General features: G+C 42.3%; 2 protein-coding genes across 3 annotated transcripts in view; both read left to right on the top strand.

Moving 5' to 3' along the window:
- The window catches only part of LOC110514333 (nuclear pore complex protein Nup107), a 70,311-nt gene extending 54,453 nt beyond the window's left edge, over nucleotides 1-15,858 (top strand). For both annotated transcript variants that reach the window (XM_036945387.1, XM_036945386.1), the window contains exons 22-26: nucleotides 13,259-13,419; nucleotides 14,007-14,132; nucleotides 14,627-14,740; nucleotides 15,027-15,194; nucleotides 15,616-15,858. In XM_036945387.1, coding sequence (XP_036801282.1) covers nucleotides 13,259-13,419; nucleotides 14,007-14,132; nucleotides 14,627-14,740; nucleotides 15,027-15,194; nucleotides 15,616-15,723 — 677 coding nt within the window. In that variant the 3' untranslated portion in view covers nucleotides 15,724-15,858. The remainder of the gene's footprint in view (nucleotides 1-13,258; nucleotides 13,420-14,006; nucleotides 14,133-14,626; nucleotides 14,741-15,026; nucleotides 15,195-15,615) is intronic.
- Nucleotides 15,859-16,005: 147 nt separating this feature from the next.
- LOC110516942 (solute carrier family 35 member E3) lies at nucleotides 16,006-21,304 on the top strand. The gene is made up of 5 exons (XM_036945388.1): nucleotides 16,006-16,820; nucleotides 18,357-18,467; nucleotides 18,805-18,963; nucleotides 20,194-20,276; nucleotides 20,573-21,304. Exons 1-5 carry the CDS (start codon nucleotides 16,248-16,250, stop codon nucleotides 20,757-20,759), a joined length of 1,113 nt encoding a protein of 370 aa, XP_036801283.1. The 5' UTR covers nucleotides 16,006-16,247; the 3' UTR covers nucleotides 20,760-21,304.
- Nucleotides 21,305-22,769: the final 1,465 nt, after the last annotated feature.

Raw genomic sequence — 22,769 nt, 5'->3', positions numbered from 1 at the left:
TACTACTAACACATCAACCATGTTGTTGATCTATTGTTCTCTCATACTACTAACACATCCTCACATCAACCATGTTGTTGATCTATTGTTCTCTCATACTACTAACACATCAACCATGTTGTTGATCTATTGTTCTCTCATACTACTAACACATCAACCATGTTGTTGATCTATTGTTCTCTCATACTACTAACACATCAACCATGTTGTTGATCTACTGTTCTCCTCATACTACTAACACATCAACCATGTTGTTGATCTACTGTTCTCTCATACTACTAACACATCAACCATGTTGTTGATCTATTGTTCTCTCATACTACTAACACATCAACCATGTTGTTGATCTATTGTTCTCTCATACTACTAACACATCAACCATGTTGTTGATCTATTGTTCTCTCATACTACTAACACATCAACCATGTTGTTGATCTACTGTTCTCTCATACTACTAACACATCAACCATGTTGTTGATCTACTGTTCTCTCATACTACTAACACATCAACCATGTTGTTGATCTATTGTTCTCCTCATACTACTAACACATCAACCATGTTGTTGATCTATTGTTCTCTCATACTACTAACACATCAACCATGTTGTTGATCTATTGTTCTCTCATACTACTAACACATCCTCACATCAACCATGTTGTTGATCTATTGTTCTCTCATACTACTAACACATCAACCATGTTGTTGATCCATTGTTCTCCTCATACTACTAACACATCAACCATGTTGTTGATCCATTGTTCTCTCATACTACTAACACATCCTCACATCAACCATGTTGTTGATCTATTGTTCTCCTCATACTACTAACACATCAACCATGTTGTTGATCCATTGTTCTCTCATACTACTAACACATCAACCATGTTGTTGATCTATTGTTCTCCTCATACTACTAACACATCAACCATGTTGTTGATCTATTGTTCTCTCATACTACTAACACATCAACCATGTTGTTGATCTATTTTTCTCTCATACTACTAACACATCAACCATGTTGTTGATCTATTGTTCTCTCATACTACTAACACATCAACCATGTTGTTGATCTATTGTTCTCTCATACTACTAACACATCAACCATGTTGTTGATCTATTGTTCTCTCATACTACTAACACATCAACCATGTTGTTGATCTATTGTTCTCTCATACTACTAACACATCCTCCATGTTGTTGATCTACTGTTCTCTCATACTACTAACACATCCTCACATCAACCATGTTGTTGATCTATTGTTCTCTCATACTACTAACACATCAACCATGTTGTTGATCTATTGTTCTCTCATACTACTAACACATCAACCATGTTGTTGATCTACTGTTCTCCTCATACTACTAACACATCAACCATGTTGTTGATCTATTGTTCTCTCATACTACTAACACATCAACCATGTTGTTGATCTATTGTTCTCTCATACTACTAACACATCAACCATGTTGTTGATCTACTGTTCTCTCATACTACTAACACATCAACCATGTTGTTGATCTATTGTTCTCTCATACTACTAACACATCAACCATGTTGTTGATCTATTGTTCTCTCATACTACTAACACATCAACCATGTTGTTGATCTATTGTTCTCTCATACTACTAACACATCCTCCATGTTGTTGATCTACTGTTCTCCTCATACTACTAACACATCCCCACATCAACCATGTTGTTGATCTATTGTTCTCCTCCACTACTAACACATCAACCATGTTGTTGATCTACTGTTCTCTCATACTACTAACACATCCTCCATGTTGTTGATCCATTGTTCTCTCATACTACTAACACATCCTCCATGTTGTTGATCCATTGTTCTCTCATACTACTAACACATCAACCATGTTGTTGATCTACTGTTCTCTCATACTACTAACACATCCTCCATGTTGTTGATCCATTGTTCTCTCATACTACTAACACATCCTCACATCAACCATGTTGTTGATCTATTGTTCTCTCATACTACTAACACATCAACCATGTTGTTGATCCATTGTTCTCTCATACTACTAACACATCAACCATGTTGTTGATCTATTGTTCTCTCATACTACTAACACATCAACCATGTTGTTGATCCATTGTTCTCTCATACTACTAACACATCAACCATGTTGTTGATCTACTGTTCTCTCATACTACTAACACATCCTCCATGTTGTTGATCCATTGTTCTCTCATACTACTAACACATCCTCACATCAACCATGTTGTTGATCTATTGTTCTCTCATACTACTAACACATCAACCATGTTGTTGATCCATTGTTCTCTCATACTACTAACACATCAACCATGTTGTTGATCCATTGTTCTCTCATACTACTAACACATCAACCATGTTGTTGATCTATTTTTCTCCTCATACTACTAACACATCAACCATGTTGTTGATCCATTGTTCTCTCATACTACTAACACATCAACCATGTTGTTGATCCATTGTTCTCTCATACTACTAACACATCAACCATGTTGTTGATCTACTGTTCTCTCATACTACTAACACATCAACCATGTTGTTGATCTACTGTTCTCTCATACTACTAACACATCAACCATGTTGTTGATCTATTGTTCTCTCATACTACTAACACATCAACCATGTTGTTGATCTATTGTTCTCTCATACTACTAACACATCCTCACATCAACCATGTTGTTGATCTATTGTTCTCCTCCACTACTAACACATCAACCATGTTGTTGATCTACTGTTCTCTCATACTACTAACACATCCTCCATGTTGTTGATCCATTGTTCTCTCATACTACTAACACATCCTCCATGTTGTTGATCCATTGTTCTCTCATACTACTAACACATCAACCATGTTGTTGATCTACTGTTCTCTCATACTACTAACACATCCTCCATGTTGTTGATCCATTGTTCTCTCATACTACTAACACATCCTCACATCAACCATGTTGTTGATCTATTGTGCTCTCATACTACTAACACATCAACCATGTTGTTGATCCATTGTTCTCTCATACTACTAACACATCCTCCATGTTGTTGATCCATTGTTCTCTCATACTACTAACACATCAACCATGTTGTTGATCTACTGTTCTCTCATACTACTAACACATCCTCCATGTTGTTGATCCATTGTTCTCTCATACTACTAACACATCCTCACATCAACCATGTTGTTGATCTATTGTTCTCTCATACTACTAACACATCAACCATGTTGTTGATCTACTGTTCTCTCATACTACTAACACATCAACCATGTTGTTGATCTATTGTTCTCCCATACTACTAACACATCAACCATGTTGTTGATCTACTGTTCTCCTCATACTACTAACACATCAACCATGTTGTTGATCTATTGTTCTCTCATACTACTAACACATCAACCATGTTGTTGATCCATTGTTCTCTCATACTACTAACACATCCTCACATCAACCATGTTGTTGATCTATTGTTCTCTCATACTACTAACACATCAACCATGTTGTTGATCTACTGTTCTCTCATACTACTAACACATCAACCATGTTGTTGATCTATTGTTCTCCCATACTACTAACACATCAACCATGTTGTTGATCTACTGTTCTCCTCATACTACTAACACATCAACCATGTTGTTGATCTATTGTTCTCTCATACTACTAACACATCAACCATGTTGTTGATCCATTGTTCTCTCATACTACTAACACATCCTCACATCAACCATGTTGTTGATCTATTGTTCTCTCATACTACTAACACATCAACCATGTTGTTGATCCATTGTTCTCTCGTACTACTAACACATCAACCATGTTGTTGATCTATTGTTCTCCCATACTACTAACACATCAACCATGTTGTTGATCTACTGTTCTCCTCATACTACTAACACATCAACCATGTTGTTGATCTATTGTTCTCTCATACTACTAACACATCAACCATGTTGTTGATCCATTGTTCTCTCATACTACTAACACATCAACCATGTTGTTGATCTATTGTTCTCCTCATACTACTAACACATCAACCATGTTGTTGATCTATTGTTCTCTCATACTACTAACACATCAACCATGTTGTTGATCTATTGTTCTCCTCCACTACTAACACATCAACCATGTTGTTGATCTATTGTTCTCTCATACTACTAACACATCAACCATGTTGTTGATCTACTGTTCTCTCATACTACTAACACATCAACCATGTTGTTGATCTATTGTTCTCTCATACTACTAACACATCAACCATGTTGTTGATCTATTGTTCTCCTCATACTACTAACACATCAACCATGTTGTTGATCTATTGTTCTCTCATACTACTAACACATCAACCATGTTGTTGATCTATTGTTCTCTCATACTACTAACACATCAACCATGTTGTTGATCTATTGTTCTCTCATACTACTAACACATCCTCACATCAACCATGTTGTTGATCTATTGTTCTCCTCATACTACTAACACATCAACCATGTTGTTGATCTATTGTTCTCTCATACTACTAACACATCCTCACATCAACCATGTTGTTGATCTATTGTTCTCTCATACTACTAACACATCAACCATGTTGTTGATCTATTGTTCTCCTCATACTACTAACACATCAACCATGTTGTTGATCTATTGTTCTCTCATACTACTAACACATCAACCATGTTGTTGATCCATTGTTCTCTCATACTACTAACACATCAACCATGTTGTTGATCTATTGTTCTCTCATACTACTAACACATCAACCATGTTGTTGATCTATTGTTCTCTCATACTACTAACACATCAACCATGTTGTTGATCTATTGTTCTCTCATACTACTAACACATCAACCATGTTGTTGATCTATTGTTCTCTCATACTACTAACACATCAACCATGTTGTTGATCTATTGTTCTCTCATACTACTAACACATCAACCATGTTGTTGATCCATTGTTCTCCTCATACTACTAACACATCAACCATGTTGTTGATCTATTGTTCTCTCATACTACTAACACATCAACCATGTTGTTGATCCATTGTTCTCTCATACTACTAACACATCAACCATGTTGTTGATCTATTGTTCTCTCATACTACTAACACATCAACCATGTTGTTGATCTACTGTTCTCCTCATACTACTAACACATCCTCACATCAACCATGTTGTTGATCTATTGTTCTCTCATACTACTAACACATCAACCATGTTGTTGATCCATTGTTCTCCTCATACTACTAACACATCAACCATGTTGTTGATCTACTGTTCTCTCATACTACTAACACATCCTCACATCAACCATGTTGTTGATCTACTGTTCTCTCATACTACTAACACATCCCCACATCAACCATGTTGTTGATCTACTGTTCTCTCATACTACTAACACATCAACCATGTTGTTGATCTATTGTTCTCTCATACTACTAACACATCAACCATGTTGTTGATCCATTGTTCTCCTCATACTACTAACACATCAACCATGTTGTTGATCCATTGTTCTCTCATACTACTAACACATCAACCATGTTGTTGATCTACTGTTCTCTCATACTACTAACACATCAACCATGTTGTTGATCTATTGTTCTCTCATACTACTAACACATCAACCATGTTGTTGATCTATTGTTCTCTCATACTACTAACACATCAACCATGTTGTTGATCTATTGTTCTCTCATACTACTAACACATCAACCATGTTGTTGATCTATTGTTCTCTCATACTACTAACACATCAACCATGTTGTTGATCTATTGTTCTCTCATACTACTAACACATCAACCATGTTGTTGATCCATTGTTCTCTCATACTACTAACACATCCTCACATCAACCATGTTGTTGATCCATTGTTCTCTCATACTACTAACACATCAACCATGTTGTTGATCTACTGTTCTCCTCATACTACTAACACATCAACCATGTTGTTGATCCATTGTTCTCTCATACTACTAACACATCAACCATGTTGTTGATCTACTGTTCTCCTCATACTACTAACACATCCTCACATCAACCATGTTGTTGATCCATTGTTCTCTCATACTACTAACACATCAACCATGTTGTTGATCCATTGTTCTCTCATACTACTAACACATCAACCATGTTGTTGATCCATTGTTCTCTCATACTACTAACACATCAACCATGTTGTTGATCTATTGTTCTCTCATACTACTAACACATCAACCATGTTGTTGATCTATTGTTCTCCTCATACTACTAACACATCAACCATGTTGTTGATCTACTGTTCTCTCATACTACTAACACATCAACCATGTTGTTGATCTATTGTTCTCTCATACTACTAACACATCAACCATGTTGTTGATCCATTGTTCTCCTCATACTACTAACACATCAACCATGTTGTTGATCTATTGTTCTCTCATACTACTAACACATCAACCATGTTGTTGATCTATTGTTCTCTCATACTACTAACACATCAACCATGTTGTTGATCTATTGTTCTCTCATACTACTAACACATCAACCATGTTGTTGATCTATTGTTCTCTCATACTACTAACACATCAACCATGTTGTTGATCTATTGTTCTCCTCATACTACTAACACATCAACCATGTTGTTGATCTATTGTTCTCTCATACTACTAACACATCCCCACATCAACCATGTTGTTGATCCATTGTTCTCTCATACTACTAACACATCAACCATGTTGTTGATCTATTGTTCTCTCATACTACTAACACATCAACCATGTTGTTGATCTATTGTTCTCTCATACTACTAACACATCAACCATGTTGTTGATCTATTGTTCTCTCATACTACTAACACATCAACCATGTTGTTGATCCATTGTTCTCTCATACTACTAACACATCAACCATGTTGTTGATCTATTGTTCTCTCATACTACTAACACATCAACCATGTTGTTGATCTATTGTTCTCTCATACTACTAACACATCAACCATGTTGTTGATCCATTGTTCTCCTCATACTACTAACACATCAACCATGTTGTTGATCTATTGTTCTCTCATACTACTAACACATCAACCATGTTGTTGATCCATTGTTCTCCTCATACTACTAACACATCAACCATGTTGTTGATCTATTGTTCTCTCATACTACTAACACATCAACCATGTTGTTGATCTACTGTTCTCCCATACTACTAACACATCAACCATGTTGTTGATCCATTGTTCTCTCATACTACTAACACATCAACCATGTTGTTGATCTATTGTTCTCTCATACTACTAACACATCAACCATGTTGTTGATCTATTGTTCTCTCATACTACTAACACATCCTCACATCAACCATGTTGTTGATCCATTGTTCTCCTCATACTACTAACACATCAACCATGTTGTTGATCTACTGTTCTCTCATACTACTAACACATCAACCATGTTGTTGATCCATTGTTCTCCTCATACTACTAACACATCAACCATGTTGTTGATCTATTGTTCTCTCATACTACTAACACATCAACCATGTTGTTGATCTACTGTTCTCCCATACTACTAACACATCAACCATGTTGTTGATCTATTGTTCTCTCATACTACTAACACATCCTCACATCAACCATGTTGTTGATCTATTGTTCTCTCATACTACTAACACATCAACCATGTTGTTAATCTATTGTTCTCTCATACTACTAACACATCAACCATGTTGTTGATCTATTGTTCTCTCATACTACTAACACATCCTCACATCAACCATGTTGTTGATCTATTGTTCTCTCATACTACTAACACATCAACCATGTTGTTGATCTACTGTTCTCCTCATACTACTAACACATCAACCATGTTGTTGATCTATTGTTCTCTCATACTACTAACACATCAACCATGTTGTTGATCTACTGTTCTCTCATACTACTAACACATCAACCATGTTGTTGATCCATTGTTCTCCTCATACTACTAACACATCAACCATGTTGTTGATCCATTGTTCTCCTCATACTACTAACACATCAACCATGTTGTTGATCTATTGTTCTCTCATACTACTAACACATCAACCATGTTGTTGATCTATTGTTCTCTCATACTACTAACACATCCTCACATCAACCATGTTGTTTATCTATTGTTCTCCTCATACTACTAACACATCAACCATGTTGTTGATCTATTGTTCTCTCATACTACTAACACATCAACCATGTTGTTGATCTACTGTTCTCTCATACTACTAACACATCAACCATGTTGTTGATCTATTGTTCTCTCATACTACTAACACATCAACCATGTTGTTGATCCATTGTTCTCTCATACTACTAACACATCCTCACATCAACCATGTTGTTGATCCATTGTTCTCCTCATACTACTAACACATCAACCATGTTGTTAATCTATTGTTCTCTCATACTACTAACACATCAACCATGTTGTTGATCTATTGTTCTCTCATACTACTAACACATCAACCATGTTGTTGATCCATTGTTCTCCTCATACTACTAACACATCAACCATGTTGTTGATCTATTGTTCTCTCATACTACTAACACATCAACCATGTTGTTGATCTATTGTTCTCTCATACTACTAACACATCAACCATGTTGTTGATCTATTGTTCTCTCATACTACTAACACATCAACCATGTTGTTGATCTATTGTTCTCTCATACTACTAACACATCAACCATGTTGTTGATCTACTGTTCTCCTCATACTACTAACACATCCTCCATGTTGTTGATCTATTGTTCTCTCATACTACTAACACATCAACCATGTTGTTGATCTATTGTTCTCTCATACTACTAACACATCAACCATGTTGTTGATCTACTGTTCTCTCATACTACTAACACATCAACCATGTTGTTGATCTATTGTTCTCTCATACTACTAACACATCAACCATGTTGTTGATCTACTGTTCTCTCATACTACTAACACATCAACCATGTTGTTGATCTACTGTTCTCTCATACTACTAACACATCAACCATGTTGTTGATCTATTGTTCTCTCATACTACTAACACATCAACCATGTTGTTGATCCATTGTTCTCCTCATACTACTAACACATCAACCATGTTGTTGATCTATTGTTCTCCTCATACTACTAACACATCAACCATGTTGTTGATCTATTGTTCTCTCATACTACTAACACATCCTCACATCAACCATGTTGTTGATCTATTGTTCTCTCATACTACTAACACATCCTCACATCAACCATGTTGTTGATCCATTGTTCTCTCATACTACTAACACATCAACCATGTTGTTGATCTACTGTTCTCTCATACTACTAACACATCAACCATGTTGAGACCCTTCCGGCGCCGACAGAGATGGCCGCCTCGCTTCGCATTCCTAGGAAACTATGCAGTTTTTTGTTTTTTTACGTGTTATTTCTTACATTAGTACCCCAGCTCATCTTAGGTTTCATTACATACAGTCGAGAAGAACTACTGAATATAAGATCAGCATCAACTCACCATCAGTACTACCAAGAATATGTTTTTCGCGACGCGGATCCTGTGTTCTGCCTTACAAACAGGACAACGGAGTGGATTCCATGCAGCGACCCAAAAAAAAAACAACTCCGAAAAAGAGGGAAACGAGGCGGTCTTCTGGTCAGACTCCGGAGACGGGCACATCGTGCACCACTCCCTAGCATTCTTCTTGCCAATGTCCAGTCTCTTGACAACAAGGTTGATGAAATCCGAGCAAGGGTAGCATTCCAGAGGGACATCAGAGACTGTAACGTTCTTTGCTTCACGGAAACGTGGCTCACTGGAGAGACTCTATCCGAAGCGGTGCAGCCAACGGGTTTCTCCACGCATCGCGCAGACAGAAACAAACAACTTTCTGGTAAGAAGAGGGGCGGGGGCGTATGCCTTATGACTAACGTGACATGGTGTGATGAAAGAAACATACAGGAACTCAAATCCTTCTGTTCACCTGATTTAGAATTCCTCACAATCAAATGTAGACCGCATTATCTACCAAGAGAATTCTCTTCGATTATAATCACAGCCGTATACATCCCCCCCCAAGCAGACACATCGATGGCTCTGAACAAACTTTATTTAACTCTTTGCAAACTGGAAACCATTCATCCGGAGGCTGCATTCATTGTAGCTGGGGATTTTAACAAGGCTAATCTGAAAACAAGACTCCCTAAATTTTATCAGCATATCGATTGCGCAACCAGGGGTGGAAAGACCTTGGATCATTGTTACTCTAACTTCCGCGACGCATATAAGGCCCTGCCCCGCCCCCCCTTTCGGAAAAGCTGACCACGACTCCATTTTGTTGATCCCTGCCTACAGACAGAAACTAAAACAAGAGGCTCCCACGCTGAGGTCTGTCCAACGCTGGTCCGACCAAGCTGACTCCACACTCCAAGACTGCTTCCACCACGTGGACTGGGACATGTTTCGTATTGCGTCAGACAACAACATTGACGAATACGCTGATTCGGTGTGTGAGTTCATTAGAACGTGCGTTGAAGATGTCGTTCCCATAGCAACGATTAAAACATTCCCTAACCAGAAACCGTGGATTGATGGCAGCATTCGCGTGAAACTGAAAGCGCGAACCACTGCTTTTAATCAGGGCAAGGTGTCTGGTAACATGACCGAATACAAACAGTGCAGCTATTCCCTCCGCAAGGCTATCAAACAAGCTAAGCGTCAGTACAGAGACAAAGTAGAATCTCAATTCAACGGCTCAGACACAAGAGGCATGTGGCAGGGTCTACAGTCAATCACGGACTACAGGAAGAAATCCAGCCCAGTCACGGACCAGGATGTCCTGCTCCCAGGCAGACTAAACAACTTTTTTGCCCGCTTTGAGGACAATACAGTGCCACTGACACGGCCTGCAACGAAAACATGCGGTCTCTCCTTCACTGCAGCCAAGGTGAGTAAGACATTTAAACGTGTTAACCCTCGCAAGGCTGCAGGCCCAGACGGCATCCCCAGCCGCGCCCTCAGAGCATGCGCAGACCAGCTGGCCGGTGTGTTTACGGACATATTCAATCAATCCCTATACCAGTCTGCTGTTCCCACATGCTTCAAGAGGGCCACCATTGTTCCTGTTCCCAAGAAAGCTAAGGTAACTGAGCTAAACGACTACCGCCCCGTAGCACTCACTTCCGTCATCATGAAGTGCTTTGAGAGACTAGTCAAGGACCATATCACCTCCACCCTACCTGACACCCTAGATCCACTCCAATTTGCTTACCGCCCAAATAGGTCCACAGACGATGCAATCTCAACCACACTGCACACTGCCCTATCCCATCTGGACAAGAGGAATACCTATGTGAGAATGCTGTTCATTGACTACAGCTCGGCATTCAACACCATAGTACCCTCCAAGCTCGTCATCAAGCTCGAGACCCTGGGTCTCGACCCCGCCCTGTGCAACTGGGTACTGGACTTCCTGACGGGCCGCCCCCAGGTGGTGAGGGTAGGCAACAACATCTCCTCCCCGCTGATCCTCAACACTGGGGCCCCACAAGGGTGCGTTCTGAGCCCTCTCCTGTACTCCCTGTTCACCCACGACTGCGTGGCCACGCACGCCTCCAACTCAATCATCAAGTTTGCGGACGACACAACAGTGGTAGGCTTGATTACCAACAACGACGAGACGGCCTACAGGGAGGAGGTGAGGGCCCTCGGAGTGTGGTGTCAGGAAAATAACCTCACACTCAACGTCAACAAAACTAAGGAGATGATTGTGGACTTCAGGAAACAGCAGAGGGAACACCCCCCTATCCACATCGATGGAACAGTAGTGGAGAGGGTAGCAAGTTTTAAGTTCCTCGGCATACACATCACAGACAAACTGAATTGGTCCACTCACACAGACAGCATTGTGAAGAAGGCGCAGCAGCGCCTCTTCAACCTCAGGAGGCTGAAGAAATTTGGCTTGTCACCAAAAGCACTCACAAACTTCTACAGATGCACAATCGAGAGCATCCTGGCGGGCTGTATCACCGCCTGGTACGGCAACTGCTCCGCCCTCAACCGTAAGGCTCTCCAGAGGGTGGTGAGGTCTGCACAACGCATCACCGGGGGCAAACTACCTGCCCTCCAGGACACCTACACCACCCGATGTCACAGGAAGGCCATAAAGATCATCAAGGACATCAACCACCCGAGCCACTGCCTGTTCACCCCGCTATCATCCAGAAGGCGAGGTCAGTACAGGTGCATCAAAGCTGGGACCGAGAGACTGAAAAACAGCTTCTATCTCAAGGCCATCAGACTGTTAAACAGCCACCACTAACATTGAGTGGCTGCTGCCAACACGCTGACACTGACTCAACTCCAGCCACTTTAATAATGGGAATTGATGGGAAATGATGTAAATATATCACTAGCCACTTTAAACAATGCTACCTTATATAATGTTACTTACCCTACATTATTCATCTCATATGCATACGTATATACTGTACTCTATATCATCGACTGTATCCTTATGTAATACATGTATCACTAGCCACTTTAAACTATGCCACTTTGTTTACATACTCATCTCATATGTATATACTGTACTCGATACCATCTACTGTATCTTGCCTATGCTGCTCTGTACCATCACTCATTCATATATCCTTATGTACATATTCTTTATCCCCTTACACTGTGTACAAGACAGTAGTTTTGGAATTGTTAGTTTACTTGTTGGTTATTACTGCATTGTCGGAACTAGAAGCACAAGCATTTCGCTACACTCGCATTAACATCTGCTAACCATGTGTATGTGACAAATAAAATTTGATTTGATTTGATCTACTGTTCTCTCATACTACTAACACATCAACCATGTTGTTGATCTATTGTTCTCTCATACTACTAACACATCAACCATGTTGTTGATCTATTGTTCTCCTCATACTACTAACACATCAACCATGTTGTTGATCTATTGTTCTCTCATACTACTAACACATCAACCATGTTGTTGATCTACTGTTCTCTCATACTACTAACACATCAACCATGTTGTTGATCTATTGTTCTCTCATACTACTAACACATCAACCATGTTGTTGATCTATTGTTCTCTCATACTACTAACACATCAACCATGTTGTTGATCTATTGTTCTCTCATACTACTAACACATCAACCATGTTGTTGATCCATTGTTCTCTCATACTACTAACACATCAACCATGTTGTTGATCCATTGTTCTCTCTCTCCTCTCTGTCGTCTCCTCCAGCCTGTAAGAAACACCAGGCAGCTAAGGTGGTGTTCGGTAAGGTCCCCGAGGACTCCATGAGGGAGATCTACCGCCAGTGGGAGGAGCTAGGCCTGGACACGCCCCTTCCCGCGGAGGATGAGAACGCCATCAGGGAACACCTGTGTGTTCGCGCTTACCTGGTGAGAGGGGGGGGGGACAAGCTCTCGCAGCGCTGTGATTGGCTCGACTGTTTATTACCTGGTGAGAGGGGGGGGGGACAAGCTCTCGCAGCGCTGTGATTGGCTCGACTGTTTATTACCTGGTGAGGGGGGGGGACAAGCTCTCGCAGCGCTGTGATTGGCTCGACTGTTTATTACCTGGTGAGGGGGGGGGACAAGCTCTCGCAGCGCTGTGATTGGCTCGACTGTTTATTACCTGGTGAGGGGGGGGACAAGCTCTCGCAGCGCTGTGATTGGCTCGACTGTTTATTACCTGGTGAGGGGGGGGACAAGCTCTCGCAGCGCTGTGATTGGCTCGACTGTTTATTACCTGGTGAGGGGGGGGACAAGCTCTCGCAGCGCTGTGATTGGCTCGACTGTTTATTACCTGGTGAGGGGGGGACAAGCTCTCGCAGCGCTGTGATTGGCTCGACTGTTTATTACCTGGTGAGGGGGGGGACAAGCTCTCGCAGTGCTGTGATTGGCTCGACTGTTTATTGACTGTTGTTAGAGAGGTCTCCTGTAGTTGTTATAAGTGGTGTGTGTGTGTCTCTCTCTTCCCTCCCCAGGAAGCTCATGAGGCGTTTAATGAGTGGTTCCATCACATGAACTCCCCCCCTCAGAAGCCCAGCCTGCCGGCTCAGGCCAAGTTCACTGAGAAGGTGGCCTACGAGATGAAGGAGAACGAGTACCAGGTACCCAATACACGCTATTCCCTATATAGTGCAGTATAGGGTTACCCAATACACCCTATTCCCTATATTGGGGCGGCAGGGTAGCCTAGTGGTTAGAGTGTTGGACCGGAAGGTTGCAAGTTCAAACCCCCGAGCTGACAAGGTACAAATCTGTCGTTCTGCCCCTGAACAAGGCACTGTTCCTAGGCCGTCATTGAAAATAAGAATTTGTTCTTAACTGACTTGCCTAGTAAAATTAAAATAAATACCCAATACACCCTATTCCCTATATAGTGCACCATAGGGACATGGTTAAAACTAGTGCACTCTATAGGAGGCCCCGTTCAAATTGAGTTTACTATGTAGGGGATCGGGTACCAGGTATACAGTACACTCTGATCCTAGATCAGTCTCTGTGTTATGGGTGAACTGGTGAGGAGTTTAATTTGTTTTAGTGTAGCTGTTCCTGGATCAGATGAAGAACTCTAAAAAGGTGTGACCTCCTTCTCCGGTAGCTGGAACATGACAGCTGGACCGGCCGTCTGGGGGCTCTGACTGAAGACGTGAAGGAGAGGATCTACAACGTCCTGCTGTTTGTGGACGGGGGCTGGATGGTCGACGTCAGAGAGGTCTGTCTGACTATTAATGGTGGTATGAGGGGCTCAGCGCTAGGTTAGCATGTCAGCCTGTATTTAGAGCTCTCTGTCTCCAGTACTACGGTGTTATTTCTAGGTACAGGTTACTTCTACCACTGGCTGGTCGACGTCAGAGAGGTCTGTATATCTGACTATTAATGGTGGTATGAGGGGCTCAGCGCTAGGTTAGCATGTCGGCCTGTATTACAGCTCTCTGTCTTCAGTACTACGGTGTTATTTCTAGGTACAGGTTACATCTACCACTGTCGTTCTATTCCAGGATACGGAGGAGGACCCAGAGAGAGGCCACCAGATGGTGCTGCTTCGTAGACTCTGTCTGCCCATGATGTCCTTCCTGTTGCAGACAGTACTGCAGAGAACACAACGCCACCAGGAGAGTCTCAGACTGGCTGATATCATCGCCTCGGACCAACACCGCCTCTACGAGGTCTGTACTGTAGTTTAGAAATTATATTTCCATGGTCTGGGGTCTGGTCTGGGGTCTGGTCTGGGGTCTGGTCTGGGGTCTGACCTGGCCTGAGGGCATCCTCTTCTCTCTCCTTTCCTTCGTCTGCTACGATCTGCGACTACTTGACTTCAATCAAATGTATTTATAAAGCCCTTCATACATCAGCTGATGTCACAAAGTGCTGTACAGAAACCCAGCCTAAAAACCCCAAACAGCAAGCAATGCAGGTGTAGAAAGCACTTCAACGTTGTAGCTCAACACAATATCAACACTCTCTTACAGTATCTCTCCCTGTCACTGTGTTGCTTGCTTCTCTTTCCCTCGTCTACTTTCCCATCCACCTCTTCTTTTTTGCTAACTATGTTCTCTCTCTCTCTCTCGGTCTCTCGCTCTCTTTCAGGTGTTCTCCAAGGATGAGCTGAGGAAGTTCCTTCAGAAGATGAGGGAGTCATCTCTTCTCTTATTGGATAAGGGTCTAGACCCGCTGGGGTACGAGATCCAACCATAAATACACCCCACCCGGACATTTTGTTTTGTTTTTTAGTTTTAATATCGTTTTTTTGTTGTTGTTTTTTGCCAAGTTTAAGTAATGGAGTGAATGATTTTCTGCATTTTGTAAACAATAAAAGTGACGTGTCTGAAATATTGTTTGTCTTTGGGCCATGCACAGACAGGATCTATCTGAATCTAGAAGAGTATAAAGGAAGGTTTTGAGACACCACCTCGTCTAGGTCGAGAGGAGATGGTTTAGGTTATCGCCTTCGCGACGTAACAAAGTGTCCATGTGTAGGCGCTGTAGGCCACTGTGACGTGGATATAGTTCTCTTCGCAGAACACGGAAGTAAAGGTCGCATTATGACGTCACTGCTCCCGTTAAGTTTGCAACCAGGCTCTTTTTTTCCCTGTATGATCCACATGCGATGGTATGAAAAGTATGAAAGTCGTACAACGCTAACTGTACATGCAGGACTGAAATACTCTAGAATGTAATGCCACTGTATAGGCCCTGTAATTTTTTACGAAAGGGGATGTATGCCCGATCAGTCGGTAGTGTCGAAGCCTGGAGAGACCCCCGCAACTTTTCCTGATGTGTGGCAGAGGGTAGACATTTTTTGTTTTGTTTACATTAGCTACCTAGCTTCATACTATACAGTACTACTGAAACCTGTATGTAGATTTTACAGGACAGTTCTCAAGACGACCATGGCTAACCGACTGTCAGACCTTTTCTCGAACAGCCGTCTCGTCATTGGATTATTGGCCAATTTGCTGTCATCGATATGCATCGTTTTCATCAACAAATGGATCTATGTTCACTATGGCTTTCCAAACATGACTCTAACTCTGATTCATTTCGTTGTCACATGGCTTGGACTATGGGTATGCCAGAAGATGGACATATTTGCGCCAAAGAGTCTCCAACCCACCAAAATTATCTGGCTCGCTCTAAGCTTCTGTGGCTTCGTGGCTTTCACCAATCTGTCTTTACAAAACAACACCATCGGTACCTACCAGCTGGCCAAAGCGATGACAACTCCTGTGATCATTGTCATACAGACAATGTACTACAAGAAGACATTCTCCACCAAGATCAAGTTGACTTTGGTAGGTAGGTAGGTAGGGGGGGGGGGGGGGGGGTTGCAATGTACAAATGCTGTCTGCTACAAAGTATCTAGAATTCCATGCAGAATGGCAGATTGGCATTTATTGAGAATTTACTTTTTTTTTTAATATAAAATACTTTTCTAATTGTACAAACATAACGGAAGTTGAATTATACACAACCAAGCACACAAGGAAAAATACACTTTTACAAACAGAGGTCTTATATACATTAAATGATGCATATCATGTATTGTTTCAGGGCATGTTTTTTTTTATTTTTAACTCATCTTAATGATTGCAAAATAAAAAGATAAAGCTCTCTTTCAAAAAATAAATAAGAAGGTATAGTAGCCTTCAAAAATCTGCATTTTGTGTATAAAGAATTTCAATAATACAATAAAATGATTGACCAGGAAATTGAATTCATTATCATCTTGGAATAAACCAAATGTGACATTATTGTATGTGAAATTGGCAATAATAATATTATATAACTAGCATGCTAGCAGATATCCATAGACTTCTAGTCATTACACCTACTAGCATGCTAGCAGATATCCATAGACTTCTAGTCATTACACCTACTAGCATGCTAGCAGATATCCATAGACTTCTAGTCATTACGCCTACTAGCATGCTAGCAGATATCCATAGACTTTTAGTCATTACACCTACTAGCATGCTAGCAGATATCCATAGACTTCTAGTCATTACACCTACTAGCATGCTAGCAGATATCCATAGACTTCTAGTCTTTACACCTACTAGCATGCTAGCAGATATCCATAGACTTCTAGTCTTTACACCTACTAGCATGCTAGCAGATATCCACAGACTTCTAGTCATTATGTTATCAACTTCCTTCAAACTGCACGCATTAGACATACATATGGTGTCCACTAGTTCATCTGACTCTGGGGAAGTAGATAAAGGGCATCATTGACTAAATCCTGAAGTACCCCTTTCAAACCAGGGCTCCCAAGTGGCACAGTGGTCTAAGGTACTGCATCTCAGTGCAAGAGGCATCACTACAGTCCCTGGTTCGAATCCTGTGTTCCTGTGTGTCTGTATCACATCTGGCCTGGCACACAATTGGCCCAGCGTCGTCCAGGTTTGGCCGGGGTAGGCCGTCATTGTAAATAAGAATTTGTTCTTAACTGACTTGCCTAGTTAAATAAAGGTAAAATAAATAAAAAACCTAATCCTAACTTTTTAAATGTATTTTTATGGTTACAGTAACACTATTTACCTGCTGTGTTCCTGTGTGTCTGTACCCATAACGTTAGGTGATGTGTGTCTGTCTACTAGGTACCCATAGCGTTAGGTGATGTGTGTCTGTCTACTAGGTGCCCATAACGTTAGGTGATGTGTGTCTGTCTACTAGGTACCCATAATGTTAGGTGATGTGTGTCTGTCTACTAGGTGCCCATAACGTTAGGTGATGTGTGTCTGTCTATTAGGTGCCCATAACGTTAGGTGATGTGTGTCTGTCTACTAGGTGCCCATAACGTTAGGTGATGTGTGTCTGTCTACTAGGTGCCCATAACGTTAGGTGTGATCCTCAACTCCTACTATGATGTGAGATTCAACCTCCTGGGGATGGTCTTTGCCACACTAGGAGTGTTCGTCACCTCCCTCTATCAGGTGGTAAGTAGTGATGCTTTGAAGTGCACTTGGACTTAGTGAACACTACAGTCTATGGGTGAACTGGCTGTCTTCCAAATGGCACCCTATTCCCTATGAGTCCTGGTCAAAAGTAGTGCACTTGAAAGGGAATATGGTGCTAGTTGGGATGCGGACAGACTAGAACACGTTAGTGGACTTTCTTGTCTTATTCATACCTTCTATTATCAAGGTGTATTGTACTATTATCTCAGGCCTCATAATTGATTGATGATACATCTCTCTCCCCCCCCCCCCCCCCCCCCCCACATCCCTCCCTCCCCCCCACCTCCCTCTCTGCCCCCACCTTCCTCTATCTCAGTGGGTAGGTGTGAAACAGCATGAGCTCCAGGTTAACTCCATGCAGCTACTCTACTACCAGGCCCCCATGTCCTCTGCCTTCCTCCTCTCTCTCGTGCCCTTCTTCGAACCTCTCTCTGGGGAGGGGGGCATCTTCGGACCCTGGTCCTTCCCAGCACTGGTAAGAGACAAAGGGGGGGGGGGGGGGGGGGAGAGACCACCAATCAGATCTCAGCGTTGACTCTGTCACTGAGAGTTATTCTACAGTTTCCTCTCTCTCTCTCTGAGACACACAGGGAAACATACTGTTGGAAGAACTCAGCATTGTGAGTCTGTTCAGAACCCGATGAATGCCATGGCCTTGGTTTGGTTCAGGGATGGTGAAGTTGTTATCCCACGACCTGACCTCATACTGCATGACTGGGGTTAAAGACTTTTAAGACCAGGCCTAAGCAGACGGGCCAAAGAAACAATCAGCTCTTTTGCATGTAAGGTTAGAAGGGGGGGGGGAGACTTTGGGGGAATTCCTGGCTTAGCCTAAATATTCAAATAGTCTTATTTTGTTAATGTAAATTATTTTGAGAGAAAGAGAGAGAGAGGTGTTTCATACTTTCAGTTTGTCTTCAGAATGAGTGAGAGACTACATCCTGTGATGGATTTACTCAGATGAGATGAGTCACTGAAGACACACAAAGCACTAGGTCCTCTACGAACATGTCAAAGCATGTTCAGCTGTGTGTGGCCTGTCGTCTGCCCAGCAACCAAACCTGCCACTCGGTCAACGGAGCTCACTTCAACACCGTTGTTCTGACCCCTAAGGTCTTACAAGCCTCCACTTCCACCCCCTGGAGATAGACTAGTTATAGCAAACAGTGGTAAAATACTGATGTTGCTAATGCTGCTAACATGCTACTGTGCTGCTGTTACCTTCAGGCCATGGTGATGCTAACATGCTACTGTGCTGTTGTTACCTTCAGAGCATGGTGATGCTAACATGTTGTATCTCTCCCTTCAGACCATGGTGATGCTAACATGCTAACATGTTGTATCTCTCCCTTCAGACCAGGGTGATGCTAACATGTTGTATCTCTCCCTTCAGACCATGGTGATGCTAACATGCTACTGTGCTGTTGTTACCTTCAGACCAGGGTGATGCTAACATGTTGTATCTCTCCTTCAGACCATGGTGATGCTAACATGCTACTGTGCTGTTGTTACCTTCAGACCATGGTGATGCTAACATGTTGTATCTCTACCTTCAGACAATGGTGATGCTAACATGTATCTCTATCTTCAGACCAGGGTGATGCTAACATGTTGTATCTCTCCCTTCAGACCAGGGTGAAGCTAACATGTTGTATCTCTCCCTTCAGACCATGGTGATGCTAACATGTTGTATCTCTCCCTTCAGGCCATGGTGATGCTATCTGGCCTCATAGCCTTCCTAGTCAACCTGTCAATCTACTGGATCATAGGGAACACCTCTGCTGTCACGTATCCTTTTGTTCTGGCTGGAGGTCAAGGGTCAACCAATAGGACTGTCTCAAAATGTCAATTAATCTGTCCGTCGATTCCTCACATGGTCTCTCTGACTCAAAACTCATTGGAGAATAAGGTCAGAGCGGAGGGACCTTTGACCTTCTCCTCCAATATTGTTGATAAGGAGGCGGAGATATGATATGACAACTAGTATAACTCTGGGGTCAATATTACGAAGGTGTGTATGTGATAAATTACAGATTCACTGTGTGCTCCTTTTTTTATTTGCCCTTAACGGTGAACTCCTACAGCTACAACATGTTTGGCCACTTCAAGTTCTGCATCACCCTGTTGGGGGGCTATGTTCTCTTCCAGGACCCCCTATCTCTAAACCAGGGCCTGGGCATCCTCTGTACCCTCACTGGCATTCTCTCCTACACCCACTTCAAGCTGGCAGAGCAGGAGGAGGGCAAAAGCAAGCTGGTCCAGAGGCCATGATAGGCCCACCGGAGTGCCAATCCATAGAGGCTGCTACTCTCATTGGTTGCTTGACAACTCACTGGTTCCCTAGGACTGTTTGAGGGAAGGGCCATGTTGGAATCATAGAACTAGAGGTTGGAATCATAGAACTAGAGGTTGGAATCATAGAACTAGAGGTTGGAATCATAGAACTAGAGGTTGGAATCATAGAACTAGAATTCTATAGTTGGAATGTGATTGTTGAGTGAAAGGGGAACTGGCCAAACAGTGAGATAAAGGGAGATAGTTCTGGCAGGGAACACTAATGATGACGATGATAATACACTGTTAAAGAAGTGGAATGTATATTGTATTGGAAGATGTGGGAGCTCAGCAAGCCTAGTATTAACATAGTTTTTGCATTACACAAGATGCTGTCTTATATTCCAGTATTTTTGCCGGTACGATTAAAGAGAGGACAACTTGCTCTTAACAATGTCCAAATGCTGAAGATACTTTTGCATTATTGAATGATTCTTATTTTTTTTCATACTGTGATCTTCAATAAATTGTATTTTATTGATCGTTTTTGTCTCATTTAGGAAGCTTGGGGAAGTTACCTGAACCTGCCACAGAACATTGAGAGGCCCATTGACAGCTGTATGAATGGAGGTTAGGTAGGGCTACCACTCATTGTGGTCATAGAGAACAGAAAGGACTCGGGAGGGAGGTGGGGGGAGAGAGGGAGGGAGGTGGGGGGAGAGAGGGAGGGAGGTGGGGGGGAGAGTGAGGGAGGTGGGGGGGAGAGAGGGAGGGAGGTGGGGGGGAGAGAGGGAGGGAGGTGGGGGGAGAGAGGGAGGGAGGTGGGGGGAGAGAGGGAGGGAGGTGAGGGGGGAGAGGGAGGTGGGGGGGGAGAGGGAGAGGGAGGTGAGGTGGGGGGGGAGAGGGAGGTGAGGTGTGGGGGAGAGGGAGGTGGAGGGAGGTGAGGTGGGGGGGAGAGAGGGAGGTGAGGTGGGGGGGGGGAGGGAGGTGGAGGGAGGTGAGGTGGGGGGGAGAGAGGGAGGTGAGGTGGGGGGGGGGATAGTACTGCTCTCAACCTATTTATGTCAAAGGTTGCTGAAGTGAATAATGCACATCTCAAATACTTTCTAATTACAGATTGTTTCATGGAAAAAGGACTAAATCACATTCTTTGTTGAACATTCTGATTGCTGCTGGGACAATCCTGAGAAACGAGTACATACAGATTTTTTATTTATTTCACCTTTATTTCACCTTTATTTAACCAGGTAGGCTAGTTGAGAACAAGGTCTCATTTACAACTGCGACCTGGCCAAGATAAAGCATAGCAATTTGACCCAATACAACAACAACAGAGTTACACATAGGCTTGCCCTTTACAAGTTAGTCAACATGATATCATACAGGGCTTGAATAAGAGTTGGGTCGTTATTCATTAGTGCACACTGTAGCAAAACGTTTTGCAACAGATAATCCAAAACTAAGCGTTTCTTACTGGACAAGTTCAGTTATTCCTTCCCTGTTTCAGTCTGTTTTCTTATGTTTGGCGTCTAGTGAATTACGAACCTGCGATGGGAGTTGGTGTGGGAACGAGACGGATCTAGGTGGGGTACTGTGCTACAAGGTACAGGCAGTTCCCTGGGTCTCAGACAGTGGCCTCAGTGTTCTGCTGTCTGCTCAGCCTCTCTAGGTTCACAGGCCTGCCATTGTGGCTCAGTGTAGTAGTGTGTACACACCCAACCGCCAGAGGCCAACAAAAAACACATGAGCCAAAATAACAAGCACATATCTGTGGTGGCACAGAACTTCAGCCTGCGTCCCAAATGCCACCCTACTCCCTATATAGTGCACTACCTTTGACAAGAGCCCCGTGGGGAAATAGTACCCTAATAGAAAGGGAATAGGATGCCATTTGTGACACGGCTTCCACGTTCAGTGTAAACTGGAACTGAATGGTTACGTGGCTATTTTACAACTCTTCAACGCTAGCCTATCCTGCTCATTTGCAAAGTCAATGAAGCCGGTGAG

The sequence above is a fragment of the Oncorhynchus mykiss genome, chromosome 15 (genome assembly GCF_013265735.2).
Source record: "Oncorhynchus mykiss isolate Arlee chromosome 15, USDA_OmykA_1.1, whole genome shotgun sequence".
NCBI lineage: Eukaryota > Metazoa > Chordata > Actinopteri > Salmoniformes > Salmonidae > Oncorhynchus > Oncorhynchus mykiss.
This window is presented reverse-complemented; position numbering and strand designations above follow the sequence as displayed.

Coding starts and splice junctions, on each gene's coding strand:
- LOC110516942 (XM_036945388.1), top strand. CDS start 16,248: ATGCCCGATCAGTCGGTAGTGTCGAAGCCTGGAGAGACCCCCGCAACT. Junction 18,964..20,193: donor CCTGGTCCTTCCCAGCACTG/GTAAGAGACAAA, acceptor CTCTCCCTTCAG/GCCATGGTGATGCTATCTGG. Junction 20,277..20,572: donor GGGAACACCTCTGCTGTCAC/GTATCCTTTTGT, acceptor GAACTCCTACAG/CTACAACATGTTTGGCCACT.